The sequence below is a fragment of the Ostrinia furnacalis genome, unplaced genomic scaffold, assembly GCF_004193835.3.
Source record: "Ostrinia furnacalis isolate ACB-3 unplaced genomic scaffold, ASM419383v2 OfSCF0188, whole genome shotgun sequence".
NCBI classification, from domain to species: Eukaryota; Metazoa; Arthropoda; class Insecta; order Lepidoptera; family Crambidae; genus Ostrinia; species Ostrinia furnacalis.
The window spans coordinates 404875-421324 of record NW_021130427.1 but is presented as its reverse complement, the minus strand read 5'-3'; the positions used below and the strand labels follow the sequence as shown (position 1 = coordinate 421324).

The following is a 16450-nucleotide window of genomic DNA, read 5'->3' as shown; positions in this document are numbered from 1 at the left end:
ATTGGACGTGGAGAGGGTCATTAATTATACACATATTTTCTACTTTGCCGAACATTTGCACGAGAACGGTTTGTCCAAAACATATGAATTTGGACTTATTTAATGCAGGATTAAATGCCCTTCAACTGTCAGGAAGACCACTTTTCGATAGGGTAAGTCCTTTACGCGGTATAACCGGAAAACCTAAAAAGCGCCCCTTTCGGGGGCCTCCACTACTTAAGCACAACTCCGTCGAAGTCGAAAACCTAGGAGAGTCTTAATGGGCAACCAATGAAGCCATTAAAGCAATAAAATATTTTGTAGGAATTATTTCCGATTTAACATCTAATTCTACTGGCCTATATTATTATACGCGAGGCCGGCCTCCCGCGCGCGTGTTTTGTTTGGATAGGTACTAAACGTAGGTATTGTTATTGAAAGTTATCATTTGTGTTTATGTTGATGCATAATTAATGCAATTATGTTTGTTATGTTCTTTATTTCTGATTATATTTTTTAGTCCCTTACTCAATGTGTATCAGTGAAATCTAATATTTTCATGAATTTTACTATTTTAAAAATGACAATTTAAAAACATTTATAACTAAAAATGTTTACGTAAGCATAGGGGGAGGGGGTCAGTGCTTTGCTTACTTTTGATGACAAGGGGGGCGGGGGGGTATAAAATGGTAAGAAATCTGCTTACGTAATACTTGAACGGCCCCTAAAAACTTTCAATCTACACACAAAATTTTACAAAATTTAGACTTGTTCCTAAATAAAACGTGAATATTAGTATCTGTTCTGATTAATGATGTTTTTTAGCTTTTCAGTAAGTGTCCGTACGAAACGGCAATTCGATAGTCAAAGACCGAAACCTTCATTGAATGCGTCATGCATAGGTATCGAACAATCACACATCGCGTGACCGAAAGTTTGGTAGGTGGGTGTGTCCTTAGCTTTACACTAAGGTATTCCCAGAAGCGAACCCATTTTCAAGCGAACCTACTTAATGTAGCGCACCTGAACTATTCCTTGAAGAGCACTGCAATCCTGGAAGACAGGATTTTTTCCCTATACAGGTTGTTGATTTTAATCCTCGCCATATTTAGGGAGTTGATTAAATAAGTTATTCTGATCACGAATCAGTAAAAAAATTGACTTCGAAAAAATTTTAAACGAACTTTTATTTTAGTTAGTCAAAGAAAAATGCCTATTTACACTACCTACTTAACGTGGCTTCTTTCAGTAGGCCATCCGACGAAAAATTCCACTTTCATTTGTATTTTTTTTGTGGATAATGCATTTATGTAAGTCATAATAAAACATCTAAATAAATATGGCGAGGATTGAAATCAACACCCTGTATATTTCTCTTTAATTCAGCTTCAGTGTGCTCACGTGAAAAGTTCATATCAAACCAAAAATCCTAAATGGACTGGCATACATCAGAGTCTACAGACGGTGATACTCGTATGGTGAAAACAATAAAGGCCTGTAGAGCTTTTACCGTTCAACAAATATTGCGGCCGAATGGGCTTGTACGAGTATGAAGCCGATAGACAAGGGGCTTGAGAAATCGATGTGGGGGTGTGGTTGGATAGGGAAATGACCTGTGGTGTTTAATGAAAGATGCCAATGTTTTAACTTGTAACGAAGATACCAAGACATTTGCCGTACTTATATCTCTAAATATAACTCAAAGGTTTGATAATTTGACTGACTGACTGACATAGTGATCTATCCACGCATAGCCCAAACCACTCGACGGATCGGGCTGAAATTCGGTATACAGGTAGATGTTATGACGTAGGCATCCGCTAAGAAAGGATTTTACGAAGCTCCACCCCTAAGGGGGTAAAACGGGATTCATGCGTACGAAGTCGCGGGCAGCCGCTAGTATTAACATAATTTGGCATAATGAGTTTAGACTGTTTCTTGCCTAATATTACTTAGCCATAATGCCCATAACATATTGTTTTGATTTAAAGTGAAAAAAATAGGTTAAGACGCGGCGAGGGTGGCCCAAGGGCCACCCCTAAGTCGCCTATTTAGTTTTATACACACATATGTTAGCAACGAAAGAATTAACGCTGATTTGGCTATCAAATTACACCTGAGGAACGCGGGGAGTCGTACGGGATAACAAAAAGATATTCCTTGTGGCATTCGAACGTGGGCCGCGAGCGAGTAAAGCCGAGAGCTTTCGAAAGTGTGTTGTGTACCTATGATTGATGGCTTGATTTAGCAAATTATGGTATTGGTGAATAAGTTGGTTTCAGACTATTTGTATTTAATATCCAATTTGTGAGTGAGTATGTGTACGAATCTAACATATCAGAAGTGAGTCCGACGCCCATTGGTATGTAAATTATTTTTATTATTATTGATGCAGTTGCATGAAACAACAAGTGAGTTTTCTGGAAGTGGCCGCTCAATTAATAGTTGACTGGCAGAAAATAACATTGAGTACTTATTTTATGCGCTTTTATTTTGCGCGATAAAGTTCACGACAAATGAATGGAAAATACAGTGAGAAAAAGGAAACTGATATTGTTTTGGATACTGTTACTTACGTTATTATTTGAGAAGATCTGCTTCGATGGTTTAAAATTTTAATTTAATTAAAATAAAAAAAAAATGTTAGCAACGAAAGGATTAACGCTGATTTGGCTATCAAATTACACCTGAGGAACGCGGGGAGTCGTACGGGATAACAAAAAGATATTCCTTGTGGCATTCGAACGTGGGCCGCGAGCGAGTAAAGCCGAGAGCTTTCGAAAGTGTGTTGTGTACCTATGATTGATGGCTTGATTTAGCAAATTATGGTATTGGTGAATAAGTTGGTTTCAGACTATTTGTATTTAATATCCAATTTGTGAGTGAGTATGTGTACGAAACTAACACATAAATGATCTCATATTAATAACATTTAACAAATCATGCGGTAATTATTCACAATAACCGGTAATTATTCATAATTTTTACATTTACCGTAACATATATCGTTTTTCTTGTTTGTGGAGATACATAAGCCATCGACTGATTTCAGCATCATGTGTCGAGACGTACGTTGGTATCTATATGTACACTTGTGACTGACGAATCACGACACCAATCCATCGTTATGTAGGTCAGGGTTAGTTTTCAGCAACTCTGCTGTATTGTTTCAGAGCCTAATTGTATACCTACTTTTAAAACAATTTCGTGTGCTAGTAGGTATAATACAGCTTTGTTTTAAGCGAACTATCTAAATAAGTACCTACTAATTTCAACATTTGTCCTGTCATTAATAATGTTATTTTAACAGATTCATGTATCCTTTTATTTTTAATTTTGTCACGTGATGTCATATTTTAATGGAAATTGTCTGTGTTCTGGCCACTGCGATAAAAGTAGTTACCTACGTAAACTTAGTGCAGAGGACTCTAGATTAAAACTGTACATTTGTCATCATTAAGAAATAACCACTTTTTTATCTTTACTTTTAAATATTTCGTTATAATATTATTTAGAAAGTCTCTCTATTGGACTGTAATAATAATATTACCTACTTTGTTTACCTACTTTATTATGATGTGTGACTTATAATATAAATAGGATTAATTGTTACACGCCATAATCTGGCGAGACATGTTGAACTGTATCATCAATTTTGTGTTCCATCCTATGTACCGTGTTTAATGTAATAAACAACTTGAATTTTAATGTTTACCAAATTATCAACACCTTTCAGCACGTTTGAATTGTGTAGTCAGCTGGTAACACATTACTTTTCACGGTGGATTGAAAAGTAAAAGCCATGTCACTGAGAATAATTATTCGCAACTGGAAATAGTTCAAAGTCATTTCGTTACCGTGCGAATTCGTGGTTGGTCATGGCCTGACGGTAGGCAAGCACTGATAACGCTTGCAAGTGTAACATAAACATTGTAATTGTCAAGCTCGTATTTTTAAAAAAAAATATTAATCGTACCTACACTGGAATTTCTTAACACATAGGCATCATTTAAATTTCCATTTTGCTCAACTATCTTACCACGGTCCATTAACTAGGTTTACGTTTCATGATTAGATTGAATAAAAATATAATTTCGTAGATTAAAAGCTAGCAACTCTAATGATGCATGTTTATCATTTTTGATACCATGTTGTGTGGATTAAAAATTTAATCGTATTTGACAATATTCATCAGATGATTACACAAATCTTGACTTTAAGTAGACTGTGATACACGGTGTTACTTTGCATTCTTGCCATATTTACAGAGGTAACTAATGTGAATGACACTGAACACAAATCAGTAAAAAAACAATGTCCTAAAATTTAGTTTTTTAAACTTTAGCCTATTTTAGTTTATCGACAATCTTCTCTATTTTTAAATATCTATTGGAGTTTTTAAAATTATTTTTGACACTTGTAAAAAGCTGACACCCACTGTTTATTCCAATTGCGCCTGTTGAATGTGCGAGACAAAATTGTTTTACTTCAATTTGTAGTCCAAAGCTAAATTTACTAAAATCTCAGTGTGCTTTCTTTACGGTAGTGTCATATTTATCTAAAATAATAGGTATTGTTCCCTACTTTTATCTCTGTGAATATGGCAAGGATGCAAAGTATCACCCTGTACTTATAGTATAGAAAGACAACAATATAATAATGTCTGCAATTATCGCGGCATTTTATTATTTAGATAATTGGTGAAAAGTGTTTATAAAAACCAGGTATCCATGAGCACTCTGCCAAAGAAATATTCATCATACACACTATATTTTTAACATATTTTTAACGAAACAATTTGTACGTCAGCTTAGACTAAGCTGTACCTGTACCTCTAGTACGAAAAACTTTCGAGTTCGTTTCGTTGCGTATTCAAAGTGTCATCGAAAAATTTTGTATGAAAAATTAAACAGCGCCCCCTATATTATAGCCGCCCTAGGGGGCGCTGTTTAATTTTTCATATAAAATTTTTCGATGACACTTTGAATACGCAACGAAACGAACTCGAAAGTTTTTCGTACTAGAGGTACTGTACTCTTCCACTTGTACTTAGTTATTTAGTTCTTATTTAAATATTAGTGACATACAAGATTTAACGGTAACTATTTTCTTTTTCTACAGGTGTATTCAGGAAAATTACAAGAAAGGGCAGAGGTAAAAAGAAACCTTCAAAATGGTGATGGTAAGTAGCTAGTTAGTAATGAAATAATTGAGAATTCCCATGGAAATCTCATCATTGTGCCTTATTCTCTGAGAGTTATCTAATTTTGCCGTCGATATTTACTTTTCAAATTGATCTAGTAATTATGTAGTTCAAACTTCATAATAATAATATGTATACTCGTATGATACGCTATCACCATTTAAACAGCATTTTACGAAACTAGTGACAGATTTAAGANTAAAAAATACATTAATTACGTAACTTGATTTTGCTAAAAGTCTGATCTGAGAAAAAATCAAATAGGTAAATTATACATTATTTCTTTATTATTATGTATCATGTACTGTCTTAGGTACGATACAACTACGGATTAAGATCGTTTAGTCGACGCAGCGTTGAAATTGTACAGATAAATGCAGTTTGCGCACTCACTACGCGACGTCAAGCAATAAAAACCTAAAATTCGAACGCCAACTTTTTGCTACAACGCTCTTAACTTTATTTAATTGAAATGTAGAAAAGAAATTGAAGTTTCCACTTTTAAGATTTTAAAATGTTGGACTGGGACTAGGACTAGCCGACTCGAGATTCGAAGTACACTGGCTCGAAGCCCAATGCTGTACCTCTAGTAGGAAAAACTTTCGAGTTCGTTTCGTTGCGTATTCAAAGTGTCATCGAAAAATTTTGTATGAAAAATTAAACAGCGCCCCCTATATTATTATATATATTATATTATAGCCGCCCTAGGGGGCGCTGTTTAATTTTTCATACAAAATTTTTCGATGACACTTTGAATACGCAACGAAACGAACTCGAAAGTTTTTCCTACTAGAGGTACTGGACTATTGTGAACCCACTCGTGACTAAAGCATATTTAGCTTAGCTCGAGGGGTTAACGGGACCATTAGCAATTTGCCCAATACAAACTCACTAATAGCCTAATAGGTATCTATATAAAATGCGTCATGTTTTTTTGTTTTATAGGAATCAAATGGCGGGGTACCACCCCAGGAATTGGAGACGTTCCTGTCTCCAGAGGAGAAGAGTAAAGAAAAAATTGTCAAAACGTAAGTTTATATAAACCATTTATACATTTTTTGGGTCTCGATAGAAGTGGAGATAGCTCTAAAGGGAATTGAACTGTATGTTTAGAGGTAGTAGCACAGAATACATAATATGGTAGTAGGTTTAACGAACGAACATTGCTCGTGGTCTCCGTTTCACGCTCTACTGTCCATGGTTCGATGTCCGTGAGTACGTAGACATAGCTTATAGTTAGTAAGTAAAATCAGGACGGTTTAAATGTCGACACCAATGAGATTTAACGTTCTGTCAATCATGTCAATTTAATTTTGATACCTATTTACTTTATTAATATTCAAAAATTTGGTGTTTTGGCAGTTTTTGCTTCTTAGTCTTCACAAACAGTATAGAAAACACCATAGGTGTAGGATAGGATCAGGTCCATGGAAGTAAAAGTTGTTTACTATTTACTTGCTGATAATGATAGCATTAGAAATTAATCAGAAACATCCATAACAAAGACGTACAAAGCCTCATGTAAAATAGGTAAACTACATATTAATTGATAAGTAACTTAACAATATTTCTTAATTAACATAAAAAATGTACGATACTTTCTTTGTCCCGCATGCATTCTTAAATGTTCCATGATTTGCATTGGTGAGTTTTTCTTAATGAGGTCGCAATTTTTTCATGACTTCGACATCAACAATCCACATTACCTACGAGTATGTTAACATAATTATTTGTTAAAACATTATTATCGTATGCTAGTACGAGAAACATCTACTCGTAATTGTAAATAAACACCTGTGCTACCTTTCACTCACTCTTTATTCTATCTCGATCACTTATTCACGTTCGGAAACTTATCCCACATTGTCCCACAGCAATGTCAGTCCTCACAATCCCATATTTAATGTATAGGTATACTATACCCATATATTGAAAATTTTTCGATAAACATAATGTTCTAACATTTTTACACAGATGACATTTACTTAGGTATGCTATAAACAAACACCGGTGTAAAAATTAAAGAGGGTAGTTGAAAAATGTTTGAATCATAGCGCAGTAGTTAATGTCAATGATTATTGTTGTGGCGTTGCTATTTGTGACAGTGTTTTTAATAAATAAGGAATATGTATATGATTGTATTTGTAAAATATTGTTGTGGCAACCAGGTACAGCATGACAAAAGATGCAGAGGCGGCAGACTTCGACCCATTCACAGAACGGAAGTTGGAGAACCCTACTTCGTAAGTTTTTTCTTCCTAATTTTTCTTTTTACAAGCTTGTTATTTTTCGAGGTTACAAATGATTTGTGATTAGTTTTAAACAAGTATCTCAATACAGAAGACAGCGTCAACGGTATAGTTAAAAAATCGCTAGTGTTATAATAGGTATGCAGTCAATCCAAAGTCTGCAAAATGTTGTAGTTTTGAGATATTTAGAAATGATGTCACTCGTTAAATTAATATTAACTACGTAAGTAAGTAAAATTAAAGTTAAAGGTTTAAATAATAGTTTTCAGTTGATTTTATATGAACCCAAACCTACTATGCCTCAATCCTGCAAGGCTAGGTTAACACTTTATACAGTCACTTCTGTGTATAAATATAATTATCATCTCAAGTCAGATGTAGGTGTGTAGTCTTCATCACAATATTTACAATATCAGTTTAACACATACGAGTATATTTATCAAATAATATGAAGTTATTTAAAGGTGTAGGTATTCCATCTCCTTATATGTAGATAACCTAGGTCGGAAATTATAAGTTTCATTATTATCGCGAAAAAGTGTTTGTAAACAGGAATTTTGTTGATATTTTTTTATGTTATCTTACAGTTGTATATATTTGCAAGTCACTACTTATCATCTACAATAACATTATATTTTTTCCTCAGTTAATTTTGAACTTATACCTACAACTTATTATAGATAATACCTATATTGTAAAAGGTAGAAAGGAAATAATACTTATACGTTACAAATTAATCGTGCTACGGTCTGTCGTATTTGTCTGCTGAGCGAATGAGTACCAATTCTAATCACAGAACATTAATATGTGATTCTAATAATAGTGTTAATTTATGTTTTCCTTAATTGCCAGTAAGCTACTTTGCGCTTTTGCGACTTATTTTTAAACACGTTAGCTCGTAATCATTGACTTTTTAAGTTAGTTAATGTAGCAATATCCACGCGTGCTTATTTCTCTCCTTATTCAATGGACTTTTTATTTTAGTAAAATACTAATGATATACTAATGTAGATATCATTTAAAAAAAAAGCAATGTTTATTTTTACGGGTCAATCAACATTTGCATACTTACCTGATTAATGTTCCTACCTGTAGGTATCTTAACAACCGAGTTACTGGGTTTTAGCATTTATAATGTTAAATAACAATCATTAATTATTATTTCACTTGAAAAATTCTTCTGCCTTAACCAGTCCATCCTCAAAATAAATAAATTAATTTCGTCATCATTCAAAAACGTCTAAAGTCAATATTAATTCAGGTTAAACATAGATTAAAAAGCGGTAGTTCATTCTAACCGAATTTTAAAAGGAAGAGGTGGTCAATTCCATTCGTTTTTTTTATTCATGTCTACTTTGCTTACGAAACCGTAGTACTTTAACCGACTAAGGCTGAGTTGCACCACCTTATTTTAACCGTAACAATAACAGTAACCGGTGCTTTTTGTATGGAGTTTGACAGATTTTTGACGTTTGTCAAAGTAAAGTAAGATGGTGCAACTCAGCCCTAAAAAAAGAGGTTGTGAATTCATGTGTTATTTTTTTAGTTCAGGCCAGTATCAAGGCTGACTGACTAGCTAGGTGAAGACTAAGTTCACCGCCTCTCTTTCCAGAAACATGGACACACTCACCCATCTCCTGAAGGCATCCCTGGGCACCGGTATCCTGGCCATGCCCATGGCCTTCAAAAATGCTGGATTGGTCGCAGGCATTTTCTTCACTATTCTAGTAGCTGTTGTTTGCACACACTGCTCGTACGTACTGGTAAGTAACATGTTGATAGGTTAAAAAAAATAGTAATGTTTAAAAAAAAAAGGTACGAGAATGTGTTTACCTAATATGAAATTATATTTAAATACACACAAATTAATACGGTTGAAATTCTAAATACCTAGCTGTTGGTTGACTAACTTTTACTTTTTCTGCAAGCGAATGTTAACTATATAGGTTCTAGGTAGATACTATTTATATGCATAGCGATTTCTTTTCTATAGCTTAGATTTGTTCTGCTAGTGCGAAAATTTTAAAGGAACTTATTATTACATCAGAAAATAATTATTACATCAGAAAATACTTCATCACAAAATTTCCTGACTGATAGGTTCAAGGGCCGGTCAATACGCAGATATAAAACTGATAAATACAACGCATCGAAAAACAATGTAGCTTCTGATTATTTAGCAGAATATTTAAATCTATTTATATACTTATCTATAAAAGCGAAGGGTCTCTTATTGACTGACTGACTGACTCACTCATCACGAAATCTCAGAAACTAACAAGTGCTAGGAGAACGTAGGTGCTCACTAAGACGAGATTTAGCAAAATCCAAATTTCAACGCATACGAAGTCACGGGCGGCCGCTAGTTGATAAAAACACTTTTCTCGTGAATGGCTCTTAATAAACCGTCTTTAGGTTCATATTGCAAATTACCCAGTTCTCGTTAGGTATAGCAATACCTACATACCTACATAGTACTGGAAATTGATAGCAATACATAGGAGAAATTCACATGATTAATAATTCACACATAAATCAAACAGAGTTTTAATTATGTAAATATGTTAACTTTACTTGTTGTAAAATTGCCGTAACTTACAAATTATACAATCATGACTTCTGTAATTGGTTCTTTATTCAATAGCTATTTAATTTAAGCGTTAACTTCCTTTGTCTTATAACCCAATTGGAATTTGATTTAAGTGTCACCCATTCCAGTCGTATTGTTTTAAACGCCTACTTAAAAGTAACTAGGATTTGTTAATCTTCAAAATAGCTTTTGCAACTGAAACTGCAAATTCGAGTAGGAAGTACGACGAGTAGGTATTGGAATCCTACTAATACTCGTATTATAAATGCGAAAGTGGATGTAACCTATGTTTGTACTTCATGCAAAAACTTCTGAATGGATTTTGATGAAATTTTACAGCATAAGTTTATAACTCAGAAGATCTGTGACCAACTGAATTTCACGCGGATGAAGCCGCGGGCAAGAGCTAGTCTTATCATAAAGTTACTGTCTGGTTAATGGATTTTGTCTGTAACCACAAAATCAAAATCAAAATCAAAATCAAAAAATATTTATTCAGTTTAGACCACAAGTGGCACTTATGAACGTCAATAGAAAATAATAAAAAAAGAAAAAGGTAGCCCTTATGGGGCACTTTACATGTCTCCTTATCTTTTGGGCCCTACCAGCGCTTCGAGACAAACATATGGCAAGTGCTGAGAAGAAACGCCGGAACAAACTCAGTAACACAAGTACAAACAAATAAGTACTTCTATTTATGTTGTAAATAAATAGAAATTCAGTTTATAAGCTAGGTATTCGCTATCGTAGTAGACGCTGTGCGAAAGAACTACCAGTTGGTGTTAACTGTCAACTCAACACACTTGTATCATAATTATATGTTCTTGTCCCCAGGTAAAGTGCGCCCACGTTCTGTACAAGAAGACCAGGAAAACTAACATGACCTTCCCAGAAGTGGGCGAGGCGGCTCTCGCTAATGGACCGGAGAGATTACGAAGCTGGGCTTATTCCTTTAGGTAAGTGGGAGATATTTTTAAAAGGAATATTAGTGATTAATTATGAATACAAATGACTAATAGTCATGTTAATCCCTCGTAGTAAGCTAAATTACCTATGCTTGTTACGAGTGGACGTGTCCCGGTTTTAATTCAAAATCTACTCTGTCCAAAGTTAATTCATTCGCCAAGAATTAGACATGCTTGACTACTGCGTCCATTACATTTTTGTCGTAAGGAACGCTATGGGCAACGGAATGAACTATGGTTGCAGATGAGAAGGGCCTCCCTTAATCCTTATGTGTCCAGGGCCCCCTAGTAGGTTAAAGACGGCCCTGATTTTGAGTTCGTTTACCAGGTTGTACCTGTGGTTGGAACACTCATGTCTATTGAAATTCAACAAATTGCAGGCTTGAACCTTGATAATTAATAAATGAGTAAGTAATGTCTGCATCAATCGGATGTAGGTGGCCAGCGCTACTTCCTTTGAAGAGGATACATTTATCTGTCATTTTACTGTTTAAAAATAAAATGAAACTCAAACATTAGCTTAAATACGTCATGCTTTGAATAAGTGCGAAAATCAATTGTTTTTTCTTTTTTCAGAGTGTTTATCCTCGTGAGTCTCTTCGCGACCTACTTCGGAACCTGCTCAGTGTATACAGTTATCGTAGCCAAAAATATATTACAGGTAGGTACATTTTTACATTTTCATTAAACTACAATAGTTTATTTTCGTTAAACATGTCAAAAAGGTAACATTTGCGTTATGTGACAAAACTCACTTAACTAGGCTAGGGCTTTAATTTGTCCATACTTATTATTGTGAACTTTCATGTAGGTGGTTTTTAAAGTATTTTTTATCAATGTGACACGTGCTTCTTAACTGATTATTACATGCAGCCTTATATTCTTTACAGGTGGTGGCATACTACATGGACAAACAAGATGAAGAGGTTGAAATCAGGATATTCATCATCGCCCTCCTCTTACCCTTGATCTTCATGTCCTGGGTCCGCAATCTAAAGTACCTCGCGCCTATATCTATGATCGCCAACGTCTTCATGGGCCTCGGTCTTGGAATCACTTTTTACTACCTCGTCGGGACTGGTGAACTGCAAACCGACAATATGAAGAACATGCTCTTCAAGCCTCCTGCAGAATGGGCTCAGTTCTTCTCACTAAGTATTTTTGCCATGGAAGCTATTGGTGTGGTGATGCCACTGGAAAACGCGATGAAAACGCCCCGTGCTATGCTTGGCCTTTGCGGAGTACTCAATAAAGGAATGTCGGGAGTTACACTGGTCTACATTCTCCTTGGATTCCTTGGGTATCTTCGATTCGGGGAGTCCGTCAGTGATTCCATTACCCTTGATCTGGATAAGACACTGATGTAAGTAGGATTGTAAATAACATGTAATATGTAAGCAAATTGTTATACGAAATTTCTTTCGAACGAATTAGTTGTTCGCAGCAAATTGTTTTATGGAAGTTTTAAAGATTAAGCATGAACTAAGTCCTTACAAGCATAAATAGTACGGCCACGTGCTGTGACTTCAAATGTTTCAGTTTTACCGTTATCTTTCAATCTACAACCAAATATTTCATTCTCGTCACTTCAAAAATGTAGTCATTTACTGACAGTCATTTTGTTTGTTCCAGCCCTGCCCAAATCGTGAAGATAGCTATTGCTATTGCAGTGTTCTGCACGTACGGGCTCCAGTTCTACGTGTGCATAGAAATCATGTGGAACGGAATCAAGGACAAGTTCACCAAGAGGCCGGACCTCGCCGACTACATTATGAGAACCATCATGGTGACCGTGTGTGTTCTGCTGGCCGTGGCTGTGCCAACCATCGGCCCCTTCATGGGCGTCATCGGAGCCTTCTGCTTCTCCATCCTCGGCCTCATCGCCCCAGCCTTCATCGAAGTCATCACCTACTGGGACATCGGCTTCGGCCCAGGCAAATACCTCATCTGGAAAAACATACTCGTCCTCATATTCGGCTTGTTCGCCTTAATATTCGGTACCAAAGACGCCATCATCAATATCGCAAAGGAATATAGTTAAGTAACAATCATACAACGGACTTGTTTTAAGTCTATGTTAACTATAAGTGTGATAATTAAGAATGTATGGCTTAGCGACTTTTTATACGAGTTACTTTATAAAGTTTATTATATTAGACCAATTTTTTGCTAAATACAAATGGATGATATGGACATGGCACTGCGATAATAATGGTGCTATTTGTTGCGACGTTATTAATGCTTGCTCATAATTGTTCTGAACACATTTCCATAAGTAAATGTGTGAATAGTTTGAAGTATGGGTATTCTTGAAACTAAAAAAAATTCGATTGCATTCCCAACTTAGAAATGAAAATCCGAGACACTGTACAACACGGTCTCATGATCAAAGAGAGTATGTATACATAATATAGGTAAGTAGATACCATAAATTAATAGATGGGAGTGCCAACAATGCGCCCAGAGCGGTGTAAAATATGTCTGCTGAACATCGCTTCATCGCTTGCAATGCGATGACGATGTGCCCTTTCCCTTAGTGAAACTTGGTACCTACTTACCTTTATAGAAGTGATATCTTTTTAGATACAAACGAGGATTAAGATAGGAAATTTTTTACGAGTGTATAGAAAAAGAGCATGTGTATTTTGAGCAATTTTTAAGAAGTGAATGAGGGTACGCATTCAATGTCAGTGTTATCCGAATTATTTACTCTTATATTTTTTTAAATATAATTACTTACACTAGACTTTAGGTCACAATTATATATTTATATACTGACCAAGATCTAGTGAGAATAAGGGTATAAAACAGGAGTACAAGTCGAAGCGTACCGCGAATGCGAGTGTGCAAGGGTTATGTTGAACAAATGCTTGTCAGTCATTCAACACTATCAAAGGATTATTATCGTTGATGACTGTTTTTGCATTTAGTGTTTTTAAGCCGAGTTCTCTATTAAAAACTAGCATGCTGTCCCACATTACATGGGCAAAACGGTACCGTCGTTTATGAGATTATAGCCTTCACCAAGCACCTACACTAAACAGCACAGTGAAATCTCAATGTAGATAAAGTAGTGATGTACAAACTCATTAATTTGTTGTTACAATTTAACTTACAATAAAATACATATTGGGGATAGTCGAATATGCCGAATTCTTAAAATTCGTGACCATTTAAAAGGGGTTCGTTCTGGAGGTTTATCAATATACAAGATTAAGAGAAAAAGATAACGCATAACACAAAAAGACAAAAAATTCAATTAGTCAAGTTGAATAGAAACTAAAAATTAAATACTAGTGCATTTATTTTATTACGTAAGTAATTCGATTGTTCAAGCCGTCCTAAGAATTTTCAGAATTGGGCATTTTTCGAGGTCGAGAAAATCAGTTTTGCACGGTACTCGTAAGTACTCGTAAGTTAGGCGAAGAGGACCGAATACTTAAAAAAAATAAACTAACCAAAGTGAACAGTATACGCCGTTACTAAAATAGAAAACAAACAACTGCACGCAGGAAGATTTATTGAAGGCTACTGACAACGCCACGTGACTCTTTTGGCGGAATTTTGGGCTGAGTCTGTTTAGGTTTGTTGTCGACACGACAAGAAGAAGAAAATAGGTTTTTTCTTGTGTTCTTCACTGTTACTAGGGCATTTTTTCTCATATCAACTTACAAAAGACAAAAATAGTAAAATAGAAATTATCACCAATTTTAGATTTTTTAACGTTTAGGCTCTTATTTTTGAAAATTATAAACACTTTTTGTCCATTTAAAAACAAATGAACAATGTTATTCATTATTTAAATATTAGCGTTATTTCGTTATATCCAGAAATATTGATTGAACTCATTTATACAGCCTATAGTTGACCTTTAGGTTCACATCAGCCGCCGGCGGTTCAAGTGTACCTCTTACTGTAGTAGTAGACCTGTGTCATCAAGCTGGTCGATTTCCCTGTACATACCATTGTAGACATAATATTTGTTGTCATTAGCATTATTATCATCCAAAATAAATGTTATTTGCGAACGTGACAGATCAATATAAACATTACCTAATAGTGTGGGTATTTCCTATGAAGGAGTAAACCAACTTTTTATTAAATCCACTGCTATTATTGTGTATGTACTATCGGCAAGTGTTAACTACCCATTGCCGGTCCTGTCATCTGGTTCTATCGCAAAGAATCACCATTTGATGAGAGCGAGAGCAAAAACGGTAATGGAGAGTTAGCACAGTGGCCGATCCTACCTAAGCAAGATCGCCATTGTCATTCCATACATTATTTTAAGTAATTAAGCGTCGATAAAAATGTGGAAAATGTTTGTGTTGTATAAAAGCCCGAAAGTAATTTATATGATGTATTGTTATGGTAGAAATACATTTTACTATCATGTTTTGTACAAATCACAGTATGTGGACACTTCTTACGATTTGTCTAAAAAACTAAAGAAACACAATCGTCTTGCTGTACCTATCCACAATCAAAATAAATCAAATCTGTTTAAAAATAATGATTAATATTTACGATCTTTCCCCACAAGATGCCATCAGCAAATACATTAATTAAGTTTATTTATGCAGTTTGCCTATTTTTTGTTCTAACTTCAAGCGATAAAATTTCGCTTAACTGAGTATACATCATGTACCCACATATATTTAATTAAAACATAACAAAAACAAAAGTTCCTATTTACCGAATGGTATAATTTTTTGGTATTTACCACTGTATGTTTTGTTAATTTAAAATAATTGCATAATTGATTGTAACTAATGTATTGAAATTGTTTAATTAAATTACAAACGTACAAGCTCTTCTCAAAATTTGTTTCATTTGTATTAATAGCCCAGGGAATGAAAGAAAAAAAGAGGTTTTTTGACACAAAAAAAAAAGTGTTTATCGTGTACCAAAAAGTACACCCGCTTAGCAAGGAGGAGTACCTATATCCCGTCAGTTGTGAATGAGGAATGAGGGTTAATCCCACTCCCAGCTTATACATTTTAGTAGTAACATATAAGTAAGACATGGTGGCATGACTAGCATCACGATGATTATACAGCTTTTGTGGTTATGGTATCCCGGTTAACTACCTTGGAGCTATAATATGTACCTATAGCTGAAACGGCGGCTGTTGGCGCTAGGTGGCGCCACCATCTTGTCCAATCAAATAAAAAAATATATTTATTCAGTTTAGACCACAAGTGGCACTTATGTCCCGGTGAAATAGAGCATTACCTACTCAAGTTCAAAAATGTGTTGTTAATAAATCGATTTTGCCAATGGTTGCTGTTTTTAGCTATAAGAACCATTTTTGGTGTCATATTTCAATAAAATAAGGTTCTATGACAGATAAATCTCAAGATCGCTCTAAACTCGTAATTTTCAGCGTTCTTACGCACTAGCGGTTAACCGCAGGGGCGGCTTAGAGTAGGCGCACACCGTTGATTTTTCGTCGGCCGATAGT

At 35.0% G+C, this 16450-nt stretch overlaps 1 protein-coding gene across 1 annotated transcript in view; it reads left to right on the top strand.

Annotated features, from left to right (window-relative positions):
• The window catches only part of path (solute carrier family 36 member pathetic), a 29164-nt gene extending 13521 nt beyond the window's left edge, over positions 1-15643 (top strand). Inside the window, exons 2-9 of the mRNA XM_028306534.1 lie at positions 5101-5161; positions 6128-6210; positions 7351-7425; positions 9044-9194; positions 10856-10977; positions 11563-11647; positions 11877-12349; positions 12619-15643. Coding sequence (XP_028162335.1) covers positions 5153-5161; positions 6128-6210; positions 7351-7425; positions 9044-9194; positions 10856-10977; positions 11563-11647; positions 11877-12349; positions 12619-13027 — 1407 coding nt within the window. The 5' untranslated portion in view covers positions 5101-5152 and the 3' untranslated portion in view covers positions 13028-15643. The remainder of the gene's footprint in view (positions 1-5100; positions 5162-6127; positions 6211-7350; positions 7426-9043; positions 9195-10855; positions 10978-11562; positions 11648-11876; positions 12350-12618) is intronic.
• The last annotated feature ends 807 nt before the right edge of the window (positions 15644-16450 follow it).